The sequence below is a fragment of the Tiliqua scincoides genome, chromosome 2 (assembly GCF_035046505.1).
Source record: "Tiliqua scincoides isolate rTilSci1 chromosome 2, rTilSci1.hap2, whole genome shotgun sequence".
In the NCBI taxonomy this organism is placed as follows: domain Eukaryota; kingdom Metazoa; phylum Chordata; class Lepidosauria; order Squamata; family Scincidae; genus Tiliqua; species Tiliqua scincoides.
Window position 1 is genome coordinate 87,791,029 of NC_089822.1, and position 23,568 is coordinate 87,814,596.

Consider the following 23,568-nt stretch of genomic DNA (forward strand, 5'->3'; position numbering starts at 1 on the left):
ATGCTGGGTCTTGTCAGACCTGCACCAACTACTTTTCAGGTGCAATTCCAAGTACACTGGGTGGATTGAGGGTGGAAAGAAAGATAGGATATTGGCAGCACTGCCACAGCCAAAAGTCTGACACCAGAACCACTATACCATCTTGTTTTCATAAACACAAATTTTACAGTAACGCTTTAAGTTAGGCTTGCAATTGAGGAAATTCATATTATTTTAAACAATCTGTGAGTTAATACCAGAAGTAGACTGCAGTAGTCTGCCTTGAAAACATGCAATGTATCACAAATTACAATGATATTTTATATTCTATAAATAAAAAAATATATCTCATCTTAAACTAATAAAATAAAAAGATATTGAATGAGAATTTGGATATAAAAATAAGGAATGAAAAATAATGATGCAAAATAATGATCAGAGTATTTTATTTACAAATAGCAGGTAGAGCAGTTAGCAAGCAAGCACTATGGAGGTTGTCGTACTATAGTAATACTTCCTTTAACACTGGGGAACTCTTTCTGGAAAGCTGAGTTCTGTCTGAAAAAGAGCTATAGGAGAGGACATTGGAGGAAACGAGATGATTGGCACCTATCCTCTGATCGCGACCGGAGTTGTGGTTGTGTTCAGAGGCCCTTCTGAGAACCTCCAGAAGGCCGAAAATTGACCCTTCCAGTTTTCAACTGAAAACCAGAAGTAGTGTTTTTTTGCCTCTGGGAGGCATTCTGAAGCCTACAGAGGCTGCGGGCGGACGCACGTGGGCTCTGTGGGCTTCAGGAAGCTGTCTGTAGGTGACCAGAGCACAGCTTGGTCACCTTCAGAGCATTCAGATTTTGCCAAGTCTGGCTCAATGCAGGTCCCATGTTGAGCCAGATCCCATGTTGAGCCAGATCCTTAAGAACATAAGAACAGCCCCACTGGATCAGGCCATAGGCCCATCTAGTCCAGCTTCCTGTATCTCACAGCAGCCCACCAAATGCCCCAGGGAGTACAGCAGATAACAAGAGACCTCATCCTGGTGCCCTCCCTTGCATCTGGCATTCTGACATAACCCATTTCTAAAATCAGGAGGTTGCGCATACACATCATGGCTTGTACCCCGTAATGGATTTTTCCTCCAGAAACTTGTCCAATCCCCTTTTAAAGGCATCTAGGCTAGACGCCAGCACCACATCCTGTGGCAAGGAGTTCCACAGACCGACCACATGCTGAGTAAAGAAATATTTTCTTTTGTTTGTCCTAATCCACCCAACACTCAATTTTAGTGGATGTCCCCTGGTTCTGGTATTATGTGAGAGTGTAAAGAGCATCTCCCTATCCACTCTGTCCATCCCCTGCATAATTTTGTATGTCTCAATCATGTCCCCCCTCAGGCGTCTCTTTTCTAGGCTGAAGAGGCTCAAACGCCGTAGCCTTTCCTCATAAGGAAAGTGCCCCAGCCCCGTAATCATCTTAGTCGCTCTCTTTTGCACCTTTTCCATTTCCACTATGTCTTTTTTGAGATGTGGCGACCAGAACTGGACACAATACTCCAGGTGTGGCCTTACCATCGATTTGTACAACGGCATTATAATATTAGCTGTTTTGTTCTCAATACCCTTCCTAATAATCCCAAGCATAGAATTGGCCTTCTTCACTGCCGCCGCACATTGGGTCGACACTTTCATCGACCTGTCCACCACCACCCCAACATCTCTCTCCTGATCTGTCACAGACAGCTCAGAACCCATCAGCCTATATGTGAAGTTTTGATTTTTTGCCCCAACGTGCATGACTTTACACTTACTGACATTGAAGTGCATCTGCCATTTTGCTGCCCATTCTGCCAGTCTGGAGAGATCTTTCTGGAGCTCCTCACAATCACTTCTGGTCTTCACCACTCAGAAAAGTTTGGTGTCGTCTGCAAACTTAGCCACCTCACTGCTCAACCCTGTCTCCAGGTCATTTATGAAGAGGCTGAAAAGCACCGGTCCCAGGACAGATCCTTGGGGCACACCGCTTTTCACCTCTCTCCACTGTGAAAATTGCCCATTGACACCCACTCTCTGCTTCCTGGCCTCCAACCAGTTCTCAATCCATGAGAGGACCTGTCCTCTAATTCCCTGACTGTGGAGTTTTTTCAGTAGCCTTTGGTGAGGGACCGTGTCGAACGCCTTCTGGAAGTCCAGTTATATAATGTCCACAGGTTCTCCCACATCCACATGCCTGTTGACCTTTTCAAAGAATTCTATAAGGTTTGTGAGGCAAGACTTACCCTTACAGAAGCCATGCTGACTCTCCCTCAGCAAGGCCTGTTCGTCTATGTGTTTTGAGATCCTATCTTTGATGAGGCATTCTGCCATCTTACCTGGTATAGATGTTAGACTGACCGGCCTATAGTTTCCCGGGTCCCCCCTCTTTCCCTTTTTAAAAATAGGCGTGACATTTGCTATCCTCCAATCTTCTGACACCGTGGCCGTTTTGCGGGACAAGTTGCATACCTTAGTCAAGAGATCTGCAACTTCATTCTTCAATTCCTTAATAACCCTTGGGTGGATGCCATCAGGGCCCGGTGACTTATTATCTTTAATTTATCACTGAGGTCTGAAACATCTTCTCTTTTAACCTCTATCTGACTTAACTCCTTGGTTAGGAGGGGCCGTTCGGGCAGCGGTATCTGCCCGAGGTCTTCTGCCGTGAAGACAGATGCAAAGAACTCATTTAATTTCTCTGCCATCTCTAAGTCTCCTTTTATCTCCCCTTTCCCTCCCTCACCATCCAGAGGGCCAACCGCTTCTCTGGTGGGTTTCCTGCTTCTAACATATTTGAAGAAGCTTTTATTATTCCCCTTAATGTTGTTGGCCATGCGTTCCTCATAGTCTCGCTTGGCCTCCCGTATCACCTTCTTACATTTCTTTTGCCACAGTTTATGTTCCTTTTTAGTCTCCTCATTAGGGCAAGACTTCCATTTACGGAAGGAAGCTTCCTTGCCCTTCACAGCCTCTCTAACTTGGCTGGTTAGCCATGCGGGCACCCTCCTGGATTTAGTGGAACCCTTCTTTCTTTGCGGTATACACCTCTGCTGGGCCTCTATTACTGTTGTTTTAAGCAGCCTCTATGCACTCTGGAGAGATTGGACTCTTTTTACCCTCCCTTTCAACCTCCTTCTAACCAGCCTCCTCATTTGAGGGAAGTCCGCCCATCGGAAGTCAAGGGTTTTTGTTAGAGATTTGCCTGGTATTCTTCCCCCAACGTGCACGTCAAAACGGATCACAGCATGATCCACAGACGGAAAATCTGCTGATAGGTAGTTTCAACCTGTACAGAGGTAATAACATAGTGTGATTGGCTTCAGTCTTGCGTGGTCTGTTTTTGTGTTACTATTTTTAAAGCTAGAATCCCTGTGGTCCCCCTGTTTGCTTTCTCAGTTTAAAAGCAAAATTCTGCAAAAATTTGCCTGTATTACATGGTCCTGAGTGTGCACTATTGCTTCCGGAATCAGACTAAGACTTAGTCCAGCATTCTTTTCAATACTCTCAATCACCAGGAGATATTGACTTACTTTATGACCCAACTCAGTTTTTAGCACATGCTTTCATATTTTGTATGTGAGACCTAAAAGCTTACTGTAAAAACACTATCAAGGATTTGCACTTTAATACGTATAGCAGTATCCTATAGCAGTAGCTTGTGAAATTCACTTTGCCCCTTTTTGCTGGTACATTTCGCTTGCTCTATGTATTTGGGTCTTCCAACTGTTAGAATTCCTTTCAGTTATGGTTGGAGACTTGATAATTGTGGCACAGAATAAAATCAAGTTTCTAGGATTCCAAGCAGGCTCTAGTCTACAGAAAGATCTTTTAGGAATTACTTCGGTTTTGTTAAATTAGTTAAGGGATAACTGCCTTGTGGTATATTTTAACTTCATTTGCATACAACTTTCATTTGCTTGTTATCCGATATCCTTGGGACAAGTAGTATTTTCTCACTGAAAGACCTGCTATAAACAAGAGTTATACTCAAATTCTGTTTTTTTAACAATCCATAATACTTTCATCTACAGATAATGTTGAGTTATTGAATCTGTTTTTGAAACTCAGTTCAACACTTATTGTTATTAATAATTATAATTTAAAATGAAATCAGTGCTATGACAGACTCCCAGTATGCTACCATTATCCTTAGCACTTAGTGTGAAATGTCTAGCCTCTCTAGGGTACTCTTATTACATAAATATGCTTTTTAGCAACAGTATTTATATTGCTTTGAACCAATATGTTCAACCACTAGGGACGCATAGCGCATGAAACAACTGACTTATAATGCTTGAGAACATGTGCCATTTAAAATGTTTATTTACTTGAACAGCCAAGGGTCAGACGGTTTAAAGTACTTTGACAAATGCTGAAGCATACACAATGATTCCAGCCAAAAAATAAAGGGATGCTTATTTCAGTTGTTTTTCACATTGTGCTTTTCTTCAAGCTTTTTGTGTCCTTGTCCGGCTCCCTCTACTTGAATTTGTTATTTGAGGGCCTAACCCTATCCAACTTTCCAGCACTGATGCAGCTGTGCCAGTGGGGTGTGTGCTGCATTCTGCAATGGGGGGCGGCGGTCATGGAGGCCTCCTCAAGATAAGGGAATACTTGTTCCAGTACCTGTAGACTGCATTGTGGTTGCATCAGTGCTGGAAATTTGGATAGGATTGGGCTCCTTATGTTATAAGTTCTTGGAAATCTCACAATTAAAGCTAGAGAAAAATGGGAAAGGACTTCTGCGCTTAAATAAAAAATTGAAATGTATTTTTTCTTTCCATAAAAAAGCGTTTGAACAAAGTTTAATTTCAGAAATAAAATATTTTTGCAAAATTTATCCCAAATAAATGATTCAAGTGCATATAGTAAGCTTGTGGAGTGACATTAGTAGGCGAAATCTGGTGAGCATCTCAAGGCATCAGATGAACGGTGAAGGGATGTTCCTTGGACCTGTTCTCAGGGGGTTGCTGCTGTGAGAGTTGGGATTGGACGCACCTTGAAACATTCCTCATTCCCCTTCCCAAAGTTCTATAACTTGAAGGGGTTCCTCCCTCATCACATTATTTGTAGGAAACAGGAACAGTATCATAATTAACTGCTTCTGGTTTGGAAACAGAGCAACATTTGCTTAGAGAACATCGGAGACAAACTGGCCATTTGCTCTGTGATCTTCTACCCATGCCACCCACATTGTAAATTGCACTGGCAGAACATATTTTGTTGCCGGTTCAGTTACACTGTTAATAAAGCTGAGTCCCATTTTCTCTCCATTACTGTTATTTTTTTATCCACCGGTATGTCTGCAAAGCACTACACAAATGTCATATATTCAATGATGGCTGAAACCATTCTAATCTGTGAAGTCTATTCTATTTATGATCTTTCCATAGCTACATGTAGCATTTCTTAGAAAGCTGCACATCTTCTGCAGCATGGCACTAGGCATTAAGCACTGTAAGTAATCTTATTTAAATGCTTCCAGCAATTTAAGCTGATCACTGTATTCAAGAAACATAACTGTCAGCGCAATCCTAATTCGAAGCCCCACCGGCAGTGGGTCCATGCACTGGCAGAAGGTGTTGCAAATGTGCTGTAAGGCATGTTCATAAGCAGCACCCTGATGACGCTGCATCCAGCACGACGGCTGCCAGTGGAGATAAGATTTGTGCCGGGTGGCAGAAGAGCAGCAGGATCGGGGGGGCGTTTTGGGGCAGAGGAGGGCAGGTGGTAGATCAGACCCAGGAGGGGGGCAGGATGGTGGAGACTTCTTCTGCCGTACCCCCATTCTGAGCCTTCTGGTGTAACACTGGGCCGCTCAGACTTCCATCAGCTAAATAGCTGGAGGAGATTCAAGTAGCCCATGGGAGAGGCTGGAGCATTACTTGGGGTAAAGGGAAAAATATTCCCTTACCTCAAGGAGATCTCCAGCCTGTTCCCACACTGTGCTGGATGCAGCAGAGGTCTCATGGCCCTGCTGTGCCAGCACAATTTAGGATTGGACTGTCTGTCTTTTTTTCATCATAACAATTGGCCTCTTCTGCATAGCAGTACTAAAAAGATTGTTGTTGAACTTTACCTTTACTTTGTCACAGATTTGCCACTAGAGACACACACTTTTAATTTGATCTTCAGTCCAGTGCTCACTGACTTGGAAGTAAGCCCTAGACAAGGTGGGGTTTAGGATTATGTGGTATACATAAGATTGCATGATATTGCATAGGATGCATGATATTAAATATATTTATTAAAATAACCCTTGTGCAGACACTTGCTTAAATGATGATGATGATATCCTGCCCTGTGACCCAGTGCTCCCTCAAAATTGCTTCAGGATGAATACACAGAATTATTTTGATTTCTATCTGGCCATATGCTGGCAAGGTCTTCTGTAATATGTTGCAAAATCTTGCAAAGAATCTCTCTAATCTCATATAGTACAGCCAAATTTAGGCCCTGAACTTTTTGGTTTGTAATACAGTAATGTTCTTGCTGCACACAGCAATTCTTAAAGAACAAAAAATCAGCCGTGTCTGAAATACTTGCAGAGCATCTGTGGCTTAAAACAGGAAATATTCAAGAATAACAGTACATGCTGGGATTTAGCACAAAGCTTTTCTTATCCTTGCAGACGTGTTTGGTGTTTCATTTGCGATTCCTTAACAAGTCCTATCGTTCAAATATTTAACTAGATCCCCTCTTGCATATTTTTGTAATCCTAGAAGGCTAGGATCACATATTTATAGAGCTATGTTTTGTACATGGCATGTATATGTTATAAAATAGCAAAGACTTTTTTCATAACTTAAGTTTCAAGAATGTTTGTGGGGTGATTTGGTGGCCATTCACAATGATATTTCTAGGAGTTGATCCATTAGACTCCTGTTTTGGAATTGCTCCCTTGGTCAAGTGTGGCATAAGAAAGATTCTTTTACAGAATAAAAACAGAAGTTTTAAAGCCAAAAGTCAAGAGTATACTATTTTAAACTTTGGAAGAGAGGCAAAAAGATTTCATTGGAGGGACAGTTTCAGCAAGTTTAAGGATCTCCTCTTGGATGTAGCCAAGATTCAATTGCAGGAAAGCTATGAACATTATTTATAAGATAGTTCAGTATAGCCTTGCTGTTTGTTTCTGAAACCTCCAAAGGGAAAGCTTAGTAACAGTATGTGGCTGCCTAAAATCACACTGGGAGTTTACAATTGCTGTTATGTAGGAGGCAACATCAAGTCTGCTCTTAATAATTCCGTGTCCTCCCATTGACCTGATTGTACTTACGCAGAGTTTCTTTATCTGCTTTAGAAAATGAAAGTTTAATTTCATAAGATACAAACTTATGTGGTGTCATCGAACTTTCAAGATGAACGTGAAAGACACATATCTGCCCATATGCACTCCTTCTCTTTCCAGCTCAGCAATGCAGAGTTTCCAGATAACCACTGAGCACTTGTGAAGTTGGGGAGAGTGGTTGGACCCGCATCCTTGTGGGCTCACTGCTTAGTCTCAAAGCAGCACTTCCAGACTTCCCTAGCTCAGTGTCTCCCAGCATCCACAATAATCAGTGCCCCAAAATGAAAAGCATTTCCATGCAACCCTCAAGGAAATGAGTTGCACAGTATACAGTGGTAGTCATAACCTAAAGCAGCTTTCTCCCCAAGGTGCTGGAACAGCAAAGGGATTTCTAGCATTGTGTCTAGAGCAGTGGTTCTCACACATTTAGCACTGGGACCCACTTTTTAGAATGAAAATCTGTCAGGACCCACTGGAAGTGATGTCATGACCAGAAGTGACATCATCAAGCAGGAAAATTTTTGACAATTCTAGGCTGCAATGCTACCCACACTTACCCAGGAGTAAGTCCCATTGACTGTAGGGTGTCACCACCCTACAATTTTGAAAAGGTCAGCAGGCATGTGAATGCGGAAGAACCCATGGACATTATATATCTGGACTTTCAGAAGGCGTTCAACACGGTCCCTCACCAAAGGCTACTGAAAAAACTCCACAGTCAGGGAATTAGAGGGCAGGTCCTCTCCTGGATTGAGACCTGGTTGAAGACCAGGAAACAGAGTGGGTGTCAATTGGCAATTTTTACAATGGAGGGAGGTGAAAAGTGGTGTGCCCCAAGGATCTGTCCTGGGACCGGTGCTTTTCAATCTCTTCATAAATGACCTGGAGACCGGGGTGAGCAGTGAGGTGACAAAGTTTGCAGACGACACCAAACAGACGTGATTGTGAGGAGCTCCAGAAGGATCTCTCCAAACTGGCAGAATGGGCAGCAAAATGGCAGATGTGCTTCAATGTCAGTAAGTGTAAAGTCATGCACATTGGGGCAAAAAATCAAAACTTCACATATAGGCTGATGGGTTCTGAGCTGTCTGTGACAGATCAGGAGAGAGATCTTGGGGTGGTGGTGGACAGGTCGATGAAAGTGTCGACCCAATGTGCGGCGGCAGTGAAGAAGGCCAATCCTATGCTTGGGATCATTAGGAAAGGTATTGAGAACAAAACGGCTAATATTATAATGCTGTACAAATCGATGGTACAAATTTGTTGTACAAATCGATGGTAAGGCCACACCTGGAGTATTGTGTCCAGTTCTGGTCGCCACATCTCAAAAAGGACATAGTGGAAATGGAAAAGGTGCAAAAAAGGGAAACCAAGATGATTACTGGGCTGGGGCACCTTCCTGATGAGGAAAGGCTACAGCGTTTAGGCCTCTTCAGCCTAGAAAAGAGACGCCTGAGGGGGGACATGATTGAGACACACAAAATTATGCATGGGAAGGATAAAGTGGATAGAGAGATGCTCTTTACACTCTCACATAACACCAAAACCAGGGGACATCCACTAAAATTGAGTCTTGGGAGGGTTAGGACAGACAAAAGAAAATATTTCTTTACTCAGCGTGTGGTCGGTCTGTGGAACTCCTTGCCACAGGATGTGGTGACGGCATCTGGCCTGGATGCCTTTAAAAGGGGATTGGACAAGTTTCTGGAGGAAAAATCCATTATGGGTTACAAGCCATGATGTGTATGTGCAACCTCCTGATTTTAGAAATGGGCTATGTCAGAATGCCAATGCAAGGGAGGGCACCAGGATGAGGTCTCTTGTTATCTGGTGTGCTCCTTGGGGCATTTGATGGGCCGCTGTGAGATACAGGAAGCTGGACTAGATGGGCCTATGGCCTGATCCAGTGGGGCTGTTCTTATGTTCTTACTATCATGGTTTAAAGCATCTTCACAGTAGCCTGTTAAAAGTACAGGTCTGTAACATTTCCCCAAATGCAGTCACATGCAATGGTACCATCAAGTCTAATATATTAAAAATAAAATATTGAAATGACTGGGGACCCACCTGAAATTGGCTCGTGACCCACCTAGTGAGTCCCGACCTACAGTTTGAGAAACATTGGTCTAGAGCAGGGGTGCTCACACTTTTTTTGGCTCGAGAGCTACTTTGAAACCCAGCAAGGCCCGGAGATCTACCAGAGTTTTTTTTACAATGTTTGCGCTATCATAACATATAACATTTATGTGTACAATGTATGTTGGTGTACCTTGAGCCCCACTGAGTATAACAGGACTTACTCCTGAGTAGACATGCCTAGGATTAGGCTGTGAGGCTGCAATCCTAGCCACACTTACCTGGGAGTAAGCCCCATTGAGTACAATGGGCCTTACTCCCGGCATTTCCTCCCAGAGGCACCTGAAGGGGGGATCGGCACTCTGCGATCTACTCATTTTGCCTCGCGATCTACCGGTAGATCACGATCCACCTATTGAGCACCCCTGGTCTAGAGGGTGTAATCATAAGCCTAGTGAATGTAATGTGGATGTAAAGTGGATTTCCATGATTTGAAGGCTCTGCTAAAAGTTATTGGAAAGCATGTGGAAATCTTTGTGTGTCAGACCTGCATGCTGATTTAGGATCAGAAATAATTAATCTGAATTAATTACTACACTTTTCTGTATTAACTGTTGCTATCATATTTTTACTTTGCTCTAAGAGTGCAATCAAACAGTGAAATTGACAGCCCACTCCTATCCATTACTCCCACCCAGTATGCAGCCACACTGAAATGGTGACCTCTGTGTCCCATGATGGGGGGGGACAGTTGCAGAGATCCCCTATAGGTAATAATAATAATAATAATAATAATAATAATAATAAACAACTTTATTTTTATCCCGCCCTCCTCCTCAAAGGGACCCAGGGCGGCTTACAACATATTAAAAAAAAACAGATTAAAACATAATTTAACAGATAAAAACATATTAAAAACACATTAAGAGAAACCATAAAAACAGTAATCAGATAAAAGTCAGAATAAAAAGAGCATAAAACAGCAGTTCAAGGAGGAATCACGCCTGTAAAAAACTAAAAGATGTATAAAAGATGTTAAAAAGGCCATAGAGTCAGAAGGTTTATGTAAACAACAAGGTCTTCAGGCCTCGCTGAAAGGTCTCGAGGGAGGGAGCCATTCTCAAGTCAAGGGGAAGGGAGTTCCATAACATTGGTGCCACTACTGAGAAGGCCCTATTTCTTGCCGCCGCCCCACGTACCTCTTTAGGCAGCGGCACATGTAAAAAGGCCTTCTCTGATGACCTGAGAGGACGAACCGGATTGTACGGGAGTAGGCGATCTCTAAGATAGCCTGGCCCAGAGCCGTATAGGGCTTTAAAGGTCAAGACCAGCACCTTGAATTGGGCCCGGAAACGAATGGGCAGCCGATGTAGCCCCCAGAGAAGCAGACTGACAGACCGCCTAGCTCCAGTGACCACACGGGCCGCCGTAGGTAATGGAACATTTGTTATCTTACTCGGAGGTAAGCTTCCATGCTTTGGGGTGGGGGTGGGGTCTACTCAGACTTGTAACAGCTAAATAGCTGGCACAGGTCCGCATGCACCCACACCACAGGATCAGGTCTGGGAAAGGAGTTAGGATATTGGCAGCGACAGTGCTTCCAATCCTGCCCCCTCCCAGGCCTGATCCGCCCCTCCCCCTCCCCACCCTCCTTATCCCGTTTTGCCCTCTCCCCGCCCCGTTTCACCCTTCCGCCACCCTTCTCACCTCTCCTACTGACTTACCTCTGTTGGCAATTAGTGGGGGAAGTGACTACGGGGGTGGGAAGTTGCAGGCTGTCAGTGACATCACCACCAGTTGCTCAACCCTGTAGGCCTCCTACAGTCGGAATCCTTCTGAAGGCTTCCTGAAATATTGGAAAGTGCAAGTTTACTCTGTGAAAAGAACAGCCATTATTAATAGGCTTCTAAGGATATATTAGCACAAAGCAGATCATGAATTTCTTAATCTGACCAGTTATTAGCATCAGGTACGGCAAATGCCTTGTAAGGATTATTTCCCAAATGTAATTGAGTTCACTGAATAAATGCATTTTAAATATTTAATTTCAAGTACATTAACTCCTTAAATGCAACTTCTCTAGTGGAGCAATTTATACAAGGGTAACTGAGGAAGGGAAAAGGGCAGCTCTTTGTGAACACACCAGGTAAGAAATCTGCCCCGACATGTAGCCCAGTTCTCCCCTTTGCACTTACACTTGGTAAGTTACATGCCAGGAACACAGAATATTTTCTATAAAATGAACTCACCATGTATATTTTTGTTCACATTTCTCTTTAAAAAAATCATAACTTTTAATTGGCTTTATTTTTATTGCATATGACTTCAAAACAAATTGCTAGGTACTGTGGATAATGTGCATAGGGACTTTTAGCATTACTTCTTGCAACCTGAATTGGATGAAACTGTCATGCACTGTTGCATTCCTAACGTGTTTACATAGTTTGGTATGAACTTATCTTTTACCGTATGAATTTTCTATTATAGCCTGCCCATCAGGGACTTACAAGCCTGAAGGCTCACCAGGTGGAATAAGCACCTGTATCTTGTGTCCTGATAAGAATCACACGTCCCCGCCAGGAAGCACCTCTATCGAGGACTGTGTATGCAAGGAAGGATATCGCTCCAGAGGCCAAACTTGTGAAGGTAAGCTGTTCCCCTAAGAGCACGTTGAAGTTTCGTGCCATGATTAGTATTTCTTTAAATCAGTGATTTTCACATTTCTTACCCTCAGGAAATCCTTTTCCAAACTAATTTATCTGCCAAGGATCCCATACGCATCTCTCATGGAATCCATGTGCACTGCAGAAGGTTCTAGAATTCAAGCTGGGGCCCACCCTCCAAGTCTGGTCCAAGTTGATCTGATGCCCAAAACAGTGTCAAATTGTGCCACCCACTGCCATTGTGTGTGCACGTGACACTATTGCATATACACCTTTCATTACCGTTGCTGCTCTTGCGCTGCCACCATTTCTTGTAAACTGGCAAGGCAGGGAGGACCTACACTAGGGAGGAACTTGGCTAGGGAGGAACCTAGGAATGGAACCTCTCTTCCACTAGCATTTTCTCCACTCTGCTAGTTTACAAGAAGTGGCAGGGGAAGAAAGGCAGGAGAAGAAATTAGTATTGGCTACCTCCTCAAGCAACTCTGCTAGAAGAGGAGCAAAGCTGCACTCCTATCTTCCTCATACTTAATCTTAAAAAGAGTGCTCAAGAAGAGATTGGAGCAGTATCTGGGTGCAGCAGTCAGGTGGGCTAGGCTAGGTGACAGGTGGGTGCCAAGTCAGGGCATCCTCCTGCTCACATTGGCTGATTGGTTGAGCCACTGATTCTAAACTGAAAGATTGGCACTTCAGTTTATGAGAGGTGCTGGCCATACCTAAAGAAGGCAATCAAAATTTCTCTACTAATATTGGACAGTTTGTAGTAGTGGACACCATGTGTTTCAGGAAAATTTACGAATTACTAATTTATTACTAAGTTTACTATTTACTAATTCCTGTCAAAGAACTCCTAAAAACTTCTGAGAAATCTTAGGGTTCCTAAGAAAACAATTTGAACACAGCTTTAAGATCAAAACTGCTTGGATTGTCTTACCATTTAAATAAATGTTTGGCTTATACAGGGGGGTTATTATACATTGGCAATTATTATATCATGGTGGGATTTATTATACAATTGTGTTAACAAGCATAACATAGCATTTTGGATTTTTTTATTAGCTTATTAGGAATGATATGAAAGGACAACGGTTACGCCATTTTAATCAGTTTCTAATTGTTTTGTTCTAATTTAGTGGTCCACTGCCCTGAGCTGCAACCGCCTAGAAATGGCTACTTTATTCAGAATGTATGCAACAATTATTTCAATGCAGCCTGTGGAATCCGCTGTAAACCAGGATTTGACCTTGTGGGAAGCAGCATAAGACTATGCCAGCCTAATGGCCAGTGGTCTGGATCAGAAACCTCATGCAAAGGTAGGAAGCTTTTGTCTTGAAAGAACAGTTGCCATCTGTTGTTGATACCATTCAGTTGATATTCTCTCCCAGTAACTGTCCTATATGTTGTGGGATAGCCAGACTGTACCTTTCTGTCCCGCCCACTGAGCATACCTATCATTATGCATGAAATCTGGGCACATTTGGGTGGGTCATATGCATGTAAAACCCCCTGTGTGCCTGAACAGAGTGGATTGATATCCTAGCTAAAATTCTAGAGTTGGTTGTGTGCTCTGGGCTTACACAGGTTACATTTTATACACATACATCTGATTCCAACATTACTGCCATATTGGGTTGCTTAGTGGCTTCAGAGGCTGAATAGGTATTCCAGGTGGGCATTCTTCCACCACGCTGAGAAAAGAGACTGGGAAAGAATGTCATCTGAACCAGACAATAAAATGGGCAGGGAGAATGTTAATTTGTTTTATTCAGGGAAGATATGCTTTGTTATTTTGTATACTACTGCCAATGCTTTTCCAGTTTTTGAGTTGAGTTATAGACATTTAATTCCAAATATTATTCAGCAACTTCTGGTGGTCTTAATGAAATCAGACATGTTTTGTTGAACTTGCTACCAGTGTTCATTTTGGAAGTACAGATGGTTTCTTCATGCTACTGTTGCACTCATTCTTTATTTTCTTTAAAATCCTTTAATGCCAAACTGTCTTGTTTAATTTTGTCAAATGCGCCAAGATCCATGTTGCTGTGTAACGATGGAAAGCAGAACTTCAGACAGTATTGCAAATCTCTCCTGGGCTAATTGATCTGTTGGGCTGTCTGTTAATTTCCATTTCCCAACTGTGTAACTCATCTTTATTATGCTTGAAGAACTCATATATTCTGATTATTGACTTGAAAGGAATTGGGTGGTTTAGGGGGGAGTTTGGCACACAATTCCACATTTTTTACTATTAAGGAAGCATTGACTTAGATTGGAAACAGTGCTTTGTCAGTACCGTCTGCTGTTGTTATCCTATTTCATTTGTTTGCTTTGAAGAGTCTGAAAGATACCTGCCTGTTTTGTTTTTCATTTTTGGCCTAAGTATTCAGTAGCGCTACTCTCAGCATTTGCAGTGGATGCTACTCTTAATTTGCATACCAAGGCATACCATAAGTAAGTGGGAGATCAAAGGAACAGTTTTAGGACCACCAAACTAATCTCACCACTTTCCCTCCCTCCCTCCCTCAACTTTTTATCACATACATTTTGAAATGACAGCAGAAGGATGTTAATGCCTTCACACTGGTTTAGGTTGTGACATTTGTCATCGTTTGGCTTGCGCTTGCTCTGCTGAACCAAAATAGGTCACAAGTATAAGTGATGCTTAGATGTATTTGCACATCTGCAATTAACAGAAGCTATGTAAAACTACATAAAAACAAAGGCCAGGAAAAATGGCTACAAAACGATTATACATTATATGCCTAAAATGATGGGATTTTTGTGATCACAGAAATTTGAAGGTAGAATTGAATATCAAATGGTTTTATCAAATAAAATACCAAAAGCCACTCTTTTCAACCTTCTACAAAATATTGTATAACGATATGATGGGAAAATAAATTTGTATCAAAGAACTAGCCTGGCATAGAGAAATAAGATCTATCCTACATCAAATTTGCTGCAATTTTCGCAACAATTTTTTGAAACCCCCCCCCCCCCCCGGACACACAGGGAGTTATGGTAGTTTGGGCTAGGAAGTAAGGTGTTCTGATTTTGACTGTACTTCAGGAAGGAAAGCCTTAAAATATTAGTGTGAATGTACTACTCATATAAAATATGGCTAAATACTCAGCTAAATTCGTTGGGGCGAAGTTCTCAGATACGGGCTGCCGTCCTAGAATTCCTGGACACATTTATGTGGGAGTAAGTTCCATTGAACTCCCACTGGCTTACATCTGAGAAAGCATGGCATTGAATTGACACAAGCTTGGCCTTTTCATGGAGAGAGCAATAACAAGAACTCCTTCCTACCTAATTTTTCTTACTGTTGCAAACTGCTAAGGAGATCCCTTTTGCATAGTGACTCTATGAAGGAGTGATCTAGAATTCCTGTCATATACACATTGAAGACTGAAAATAATAAGGGTTCACAGCAACCTGAAAGTATTTGGCATGTAATCCAAAGAACAGTAGGCCTTACAGCGCAGTCTTCTGACTTCACAGCTGGAGAAAAAACAAAAGGCAAGAAATACAGAGATGTTCATGTAACTGCTTGAGAAAGTGCATTTGTGTGTCTAGCTGTTGTTCTCCCCCACCATCATCTGGGGTCTTGTAAAGCCATTATAAGTACCTTGGGGGATATTCAGGCGGGAAATGGGGGTGGAAATCTGATGATCATCTTTACGTCTGACCAAGATTTTTATAACCTGACTCCAAAGCCCTAAAATACAATGGAAGAATTGTAGACTCTTCCCCTCTTGATTAAGGAAGATATGACCCAAAAGTAAACCTGCCAAAGTAAACATAGCTGCAGTGAAAATTGTGTACAACAGTTCCAGACAGCTATGCTTTAAAAGTTATTTAATACATTTTTCTACTTTTTTTAATTTTAGAAGAGCATGGTGGGGGGTTTGAGAAGGTCAGAATTTTGGAACTGAGCAACAAGACATTCCTAGCGCACAGATGTTACAGGGATGTTTGGGATACCGCTTTGTCTTTTTTTTTCTGTTGGTCAATCATTTTTAAGTTCTGTTAGCAAATCTTTATATAATGCACTCTGTGAATGAGGGGAGCTGCAGGGGTATTTGAGACCATAGCGGTGGCTAAGTTATATGGAACTATGTATTTGTCCAGCTGGCTTAACTTGATTGATACCAAAGGAAATTGTTTATTAACTTACAAAGCGTGTGAATGTTTCTGGATAACTGCACTTGCATGCTTATAGTTTTTCAATTCATTTTTGACAGTTACTTAGTAAAAATAAATCTGTAGTTGGCAAGTATTCTTAGCCTAACCTTTTTTGAAAAGCAGACTTGAGGGTTGCCTCATAAGACCTGTACAGAAATTACTTGGCCCCTGAGATTCTGTCTGGGATGAGACAGGAACCGGTGTGAACACTCCTCTCTCACTTTGGGATTAAGTGTTGTATGTTTTAGAAAGTGTATCAAGTACACTTTAATAAGTACTAGATGAGGCCCAATTGGCACATAATTTTCTGAGTTACCTTTTTCTAAGCAAGTCCTCTGGCATGAGCTGAGGGAGCAGGGTTTAGCAGACCACAAAGAATTTCTAAACTACCTTGTCTTTTAAAGTACAAGAAAAAGAGAAAAATCCAGGACTTTTGACTGGAGCTAGGAAAAGGACTGCAAAGGGCTATCAAACGTGGAGAAGGAAGACTAGGTCAATTTCTCAGATAACTTAATTTTGGGGGTGGTAATTTATGTCTTTAAGAACCAGCAGGAGCAGCTGCCATAGCACCTGGGCTGGTGTGAGGGATGTTTCTGCTGCTTGGAGCCATTGCAGAGAAAAAGATACCGCAGTTGGGGACTACTGTACATCTGCAGCCCAGTGGAGGCTCTACCCCTTGTACTGTCCTCTTCCGCTAGGTTTTTCTGGCGCCCTTTTAGGACTATTTAAATTAGGCCTGCTGCAACTTTAAGAACCTGCAGCAGCCAGAAGATGATTATTTTTGTCTTGTAATTGTGTGTAAACTACTTTGAGAGGCCTTAAGGGACAGTATACAAATAACTCAGTGAAATAAGTACACTTGCCAGAGATGTTTTATATGTTATGGGCAGGATTGCGAAGGCATGGAACACAATAAAGGGTGAAAGAAGAGGGATGGAACTTGCTCTCATTACCCAAGTGCATAGATATAAGGGAGCAGGTATGCTTGTAGAAGTCATTTGAAGGTCAGACTTTTGTCCTACTTGGCTGTCTGAGGTTTCCAGGTGAATAAATGCTTACTGAGTCAGAGATAAGCACTTTAACAACATAAGTGTTTTACCAAGAAGAAGATAAAGGCATTGCTTATACTTCTAGTTTCAGGAAAAAAAATCTGGTGTTTTGATTTGCTTATGGTCACTATTTCTTCAGTGCTTAATTGGAATGGAGAAAGTAAGATTTAGGTTCTACACTTACATCCCAATTGTACCCAGCACAGGAACAGCAGCTCCAAATGGGTACCGCTGCATCCTGTGCTGGAACTGAGCAGGCTGGAGATCTCCTCTGGAGAAGGGGACTTTCATCCCCTTACCCTGAGTAAAGCCCCAGCCTGCTCAATGGGTCTGTGCCAACTATTTTCTCATTCACTCTGAAAGGTCAGGTGAACAGGCAGTGATGGCTGTTTCTCTGGCACAGACTTGAGAAGCCTCATGTTTGACTTTGGAGCCCGACATGGGAAATACGATTCCATGGAGGAGGCCTATGCTGATCTCACTCCACTCTCGAACCTGTCCCTTTCCCCATTCTACCCTCCCTCCACCCAGAAATGCCTCCTCCATGTCCTCCCGCCACCTTCCCCATGCTCCTGCACCACACAGCACTTACCTGCTCTCTGGTGGCAGCCGGGGCTCCCACTGAGGCGTAGACAGGGTGGTGTAGGCCTCCCCACTGATACCATTTACTCCCTGGATGGCGCAAACGTGCCTTATAGCATATTTGCAACACCAGGTTCAACAACCAAATCCAAATTATTTTTTTTTCATTTGGGCTTTGCTGTTGAATCTAGTTTAACTGGGGAGAAGAAAGCAATGGTTGCCATAACATCAAAGTTCTATCAATGATCATCCAGCAGTTTTCCAATAAGTGTTAATGTTTGTTTTAACCTCCACAGTTCGCACATGTCCAAAACTCCATGCTCCTCAAAATGGGCAAATTAATTGCTCAGTAAGTGAAATCTCATATAAAACAGTGTGCTTTGTGACATGTGATGAAGGCTATGAACTCGAAGGACCCTCAAAACTTAGCTGTCTGGGCAACTCTCAGTGGGATGCAAAGGAACCAAAATGTGTGGGTAAGTAGATTTTTAAATACTTCTTTCCATTGTCAAGCAACACTCCATCAGTTTAGAGTATATTGTTTTAGAGCGCAATCCTGACTTCCAGACTGGCCAGTGCAGGCCCCCTGCGCAAGCCCAGGAGTGCTGCAAATGTGCTGTAAAGTACATTTGCTGATACTCTGAAGTTGGCTAGGCCATTGCAGAGGCCCACGCTAGTTTCTGGAGGCTGCATCCAGCCTCCACGCCAATTGAAGATGTTGAGTTCATGCCAGCCCAGGCAGGCTGGCATGAGGGTTGGAGACGGTGATAGGAAGGCATTATGGGGGCAGGGAAGGGACTTTTTTGGGCAAGGAGGGTGGTCCAGGAGGGAGTGAGATTGGCCACGGCAGCCCGTGCAAAATCCTTACCCCCACCCGTGTCCCAAGCAGCTTTACACAGACTGCTCGGATTTGGCACAGATCTGAGTAGTCCCATAGGGGTGACTGGAGCTTGACACAGGAAAGGGAAAAAATACGCCTTTATCTTGAGATGACCTCTAGCCACCTCCTAACCTGCACTGGGTACAGTGCAGGCCATTTAACCTGCTTATCCAGCACAGGTTAGGATTGGGCTATTAATCATTGAAATAATCACAAAATTTCAATAGCTATAGCAACCGAAACTGTCCAGCCTGCAGTCATCTTACGTTAGTAATAAACTAATTAAGCACTATTTATATAACCTATGCATAAGGATTAAGGTTCATTATAATGTAATACCTTTTATATATTCTGTCGTTTTTGATAGTCATCAAATATTGCCGGACATCAGGTTTATCTACAGAACATGCCACTGCCTGTGCAAATATTCAGCCACTTACCCATTGCTAGCACTTCCTTAATTTGCTTGGCTAAGAAGCACTTGAGTAAATGTGTCAGAAATATCAGTACTGAAGAAGTGCCTACTAACTTCAGAAATGTCCACCCTCAGCATTACAGCCTGTTGACATGATCCCAAAACAAACAACAGGAGGTTCTCTGCAATGCATACTCTCCCTTTATCTTCTCCTGAGGTGGGGGAAAAGATGTAAAAGGAACCTGGCACTTGAACAGTGCAACTTAGATCAGTTTAGGAGTATAGGTCAGCAGTACTGTCTTCTATCTTCTGCCAGAGTAGCTAGGGAAAATGAGAGAAGGGGTTCTTGCTGAGCTGCACTCAGGTTGGCTTTCTCTACTGGCTGCTATATTTGCCCTCTCCCATCCTTAGTGGTTCACTGGTGGAGCACCTCCTTTGCATGCAGAAGGTCCGAAGGTTAATCCTGGCATCTCCAGCTAGGGAAAGTTAAGGCCCATCTAAAAGCCTAGAAAATCTGTAAGTCAGCAAGTAGACAATTCTGTGCTGCACAGACTGTCTCAGTATAACATAGGTACAGATCCTAACCAACTTTCCAGTACTGGCACAGCTGTGCCCATAGCTGGGATGTGTTCTACATCCGGCGATTGGGTGGCACTCATGGAGCCCTCCTCAAAGTAAGGGAATGTTTGTTCCCTTACCTCAGAGCTGCATTGCCCTTATATTGGTGCTGGAAAGTGGGTTAGGATTGTGCCTGTAGTTTCATATGTTTATATGTTTGTGAGACAACAGAAAAGGGAACCAGTGTTGAGCTGTTTGCTAGCAGGATAATAACCTTAGCTGCTTTTTGCCCTTTGGCCTTCATATAGAGTCCTGGGGGATGGGAGGGAAAGGGCCCAGTCCTATCCAACTTTCCTGAGGCAGGGGAACAAACGTTCCATTACATTCAGCAGGCCTCCATGACCGCCCGCCCCCAGCAGTATGTAGCATATGCCTTGTTGGCATGGCTGCATCAGCACTGGGAAGTTGAATAGGATAAGGCCCTAATAGTATGAAAGAGTCAGTGTGAGGCAAATTTAAAGGTGCACTGAAACCAATCCTTCACTAGGTAACTTCTGAAGGTGTTTTAAAAATCTAAGAATGTCTTTACTATAACTACTCAGAGACTTTTATGGCGCAAGAATTTGCAAAGCTAAATAAAAAACCATTTGGCTGCATTTCTAAAGAGATGTTCTTTTCCTGGTTTTCATCAGCATATATGCTCCAGTTTCATGGGTTTTCTCTTGTATTTAAAGAAAGCATCACTGAGTTATTGGCTGATAAAATATTAAATGTATATTTTGTTTCTCTTCAATGACTTCCATGTGTTTCCTTCCTCTAGAATTACATTGCCCTGTTTTCCAGAAATCAAAAGATGTGTCTGTTCACCCACATACTTGTGGGCTTGAGCCATCCAAGTCTGGAACTGTGTGTCAGTTCAGCTGTCCCAAAGGATTTCTTTTATCTGGGGTTAGAGATGAACTGAGGTGTTTGATTGCTGGAAGATGGAGTGAAAATGTGGAGAAAGCTTTCTGTAAAGGTATGGATTTTGGTGATAATTTTGGCTTGTTAAAAAAAAAAGGAAACTGAGAAGAGCTGGGAAAGAGATGGGCAAGAAAGGAATATGCTGCAGGTTTTGGATGTGAAGAGATGTGAGCAACTTCAGATTTGAAGGATGTTGTTATTGCCTATTAAAAATGGAGAACATTGTCAAAGTATTGCAGTAATAAGCTAAGCATACTGTATGAATTGAAGAAGCTCCATGCTGGTTTGTGAGTAAGCCTGGAGGCTAACTTCTTGCTGACTGTAAGAGCTAAACAGAAAAACTTTAAACTAGTTTGCTTCTTTAATTTATGTGAGAGTTATTGTTTTTAATTTGAATGACAGATATTGTTGAAGTTGTGTAGTGAATCTTTGTTATTTAAGGTCACAATCCAAACCTGTGCTGGAGCAGGCAAGCCAGGAGGCTTGAGCTGCATCCAATGCAGGTTTGTGGGCAGCAGCAGCTCAGCCAGAGACATGGGGAAACTCTTCCCCTTACCCCTGGGTAAGGGCTGCTGGCCCCAGTGGGTCTCCTTGGAACTGCGCCACCTCTGGAGGTAGCTCAAGTTCGAGGAGAGTGGAACTTGAAGCTGCTCCGTTCTCCGCAGGGACGGGGGTTGGGATCCAGCATAACTGCCGGATCCCAGCCATGCCTCCGGCTCCCCATGTGCCTGCCTCTGGGGCCACCCATAACCTACCCTCCCCCCGCCCAGAAATGCCTCCTTCCCTCCTACTCCCTGCCCCCCCAACACCTGCCTTTGCTGCTTGTGCTGGCACAAGCGCGGTGGCACAAGCTGCTGTGGGGAAGCTGCAGTGGTGGCTTATGCCAGCCTCCACAGGCTGGTGCTTCTCAGAGTGCCAGCCTGGCTTCCCCGCAGGAAGCGGAAACATGCTTTACGGCACGTTTGTGATCCTCTTTTGCCATAAGGCGCCCTTTGGATTGCGCCCTGAGTTAGGTATGGCAGCTGCCAGTCTATAAGCACAGTCAGGTGGTCAACCTGCACTGGAGGACATTGCGCTCTCTCTGAAGGATCAGTTTTGCAACCTGGGGGATGTTCATAGATCTAGTTCTGTCACTGAATGTCCAAGCACAATCTGTAGCATGAATCACCTTTTGCCAGCTGAGACTGGTGTGCCAGCTGCACTCTCTTCCTGGACAGAGATAGACTAGCCATAGTGGTTTATTATCTAGTAACATCCAGATTAAACTTTGCCAGTGGTTCCCAAACTTACCATGGCTAGTTACCCCTCTTTCTCAGTGTCCTCTTCTTCCCAGTTCTCCTGGGTGCCGCCAGCTTGGATCATGCAAAATCTTGCAAGAATTGAGTGAGATTTCATATAATCCGAGACAGTGATGCCTGGGAGAACTGAGAAGAAGAGGCCATCAGGAACATCCCATGGTGCCCCTGTGAGTGTGCCACTGTGCCCTTAACCACTGTGGTGCACAATTGGGAACCACTGAACTATGCAATGTGTTGCTCATAAGACTACCTTTGAAGATTGTTTAGAAACTGCAGAATACAGATGCTGAGATGCTAACTGGGAACAGTTAGTAGAAACCTATCTAGCCAATGCCAAAACGTCTCCACTGGAACCAAGACCATTTCTAGCATCAATTCAAAGTGCAGTTCTCCTTACTTTTAAAGTCCAACATGGTTTAGGACCAAAGTACCTGATGCATCCCCTCGTCTACTCAGACACTATAAACATAATTGCATATAGGCTTTGTCCAGGTACCCTTGCCTTTTGAGGTAAGGTGGGTGACAACTGTATTTGGTTGTGGCACCCCATCTATAAAATGCTTTCTCCAGAGAGGCTCTTCCGGTGCCTTCTCTGATGCCATTCTGGCACCAAGCAAATATTTTTTAAAGAGCTATTGGTTGTCTTACCTTCTGTGATTTGACTTGCTACTTCCTCTTGCTGTGGTTTATTGCTGTTGCATTGATTAAATAAATAAATAGAAATCTAGTCCATTACTCACTAAAATTATCTCCTACCTAGAAAATGTAACATTGGAGTCCCCTATTATGTAACTTTTCTGCATTTTTTCTTGGATAAAAAAAATGCGTGTGAAGATAATAATTCTCAGGCAAGTTTGGTGGCACTAGTCCTAGTCTTCAGCTTTTATAAACAGATAAAACTCCATTAATATCAGCTATGTTTTAAAAATAGGATGTTAAGATGATGGGTTTCTGTAACTGTGCTGAACGTTGTTGCTATTGTGGAATAGTGATGGATTATTCAACAAGTAGTAAGGGGATATTCACTTTTGAACTAACACACATGGAAAAAATTTAATTTGCATTCATATTATTCATTGGAGAGAGACAAAGAGTGCATGGATAAAATGTCTTGTGCTGTTTTATTAAAATATAAATATACAGGTTGAGCCTCATTATTCACATGGGTTCCGTTCCAAGCACTCACATGGATGGCAAAAAATGCACTATAGCAAATCAATTTAAAAAACAAAGTTCCCTTGCTATGGTGATTTAAAAACAACCTTGCTGACCTTTGTGAGGTAAAGAGTCATTAAGGGCACAATCCAAACCTGTGCTGGAGCAGGCAAACCAGGAGGCTTGTGCTGCATCCAACGCGGGTTCCTGGCCAGCAGCGGCTCAAACTCTTCCAGTGGGTCTCCTTGGCCCTGCGCCATCTCTGGAGGTAGCGCAAGTCCGAGGAGAGTGGAGTGGCTTGAAGCTCCTCCATTCTCCCCGGGGATGGGGGTTGAGATCTGGCATAACTGCCAGGTCCCAGCCCCACCTCCGGAGTCGCCCATCACCCTCCCTCCCCCCCGCCCAGAAATGCCTCCCTCCTGCCTCCTCCCTGCCCCCAACGCCT

At 43.1% G+C, this 23,568-nt stretch overlaps 1 protein-coding gene across 2 annotated transcripts in view; it reads left to right on the forward strand.

Annotated features, from left to right (window-relative positions):
* Nucleotides 1-23,568, forward strand: part of SVEP1 (sushi, von Willebrand factor type A, EGF and pentraxin domain containing 1) — a 128,921-nt gene that overhangs the window by 28,174 nt on the left and 77,179 nt on the right. For both annotated transcript variants that reach the window (XM_066613523.1, XM_066613524.1), the window contains exons 4-7: nt 11,860-12,018; nt 13,169-13,348; nt 18,151-18,330; nt 20,528-20,725. In XM_066613523.1, coding sequence (XP_066469620.1) covers nt 11,860-12,018; nt 13,169-13,348; nt 18,151-18,330; nt 20,528-20,725 — 717 coding nt within the window. The remainder of the gene's footprint in view (nt 1-11,859; nt 12,019-13,168; nt 13,349-18,150; nt 18,331-20,527; nt 20,726-23,568) is intronic.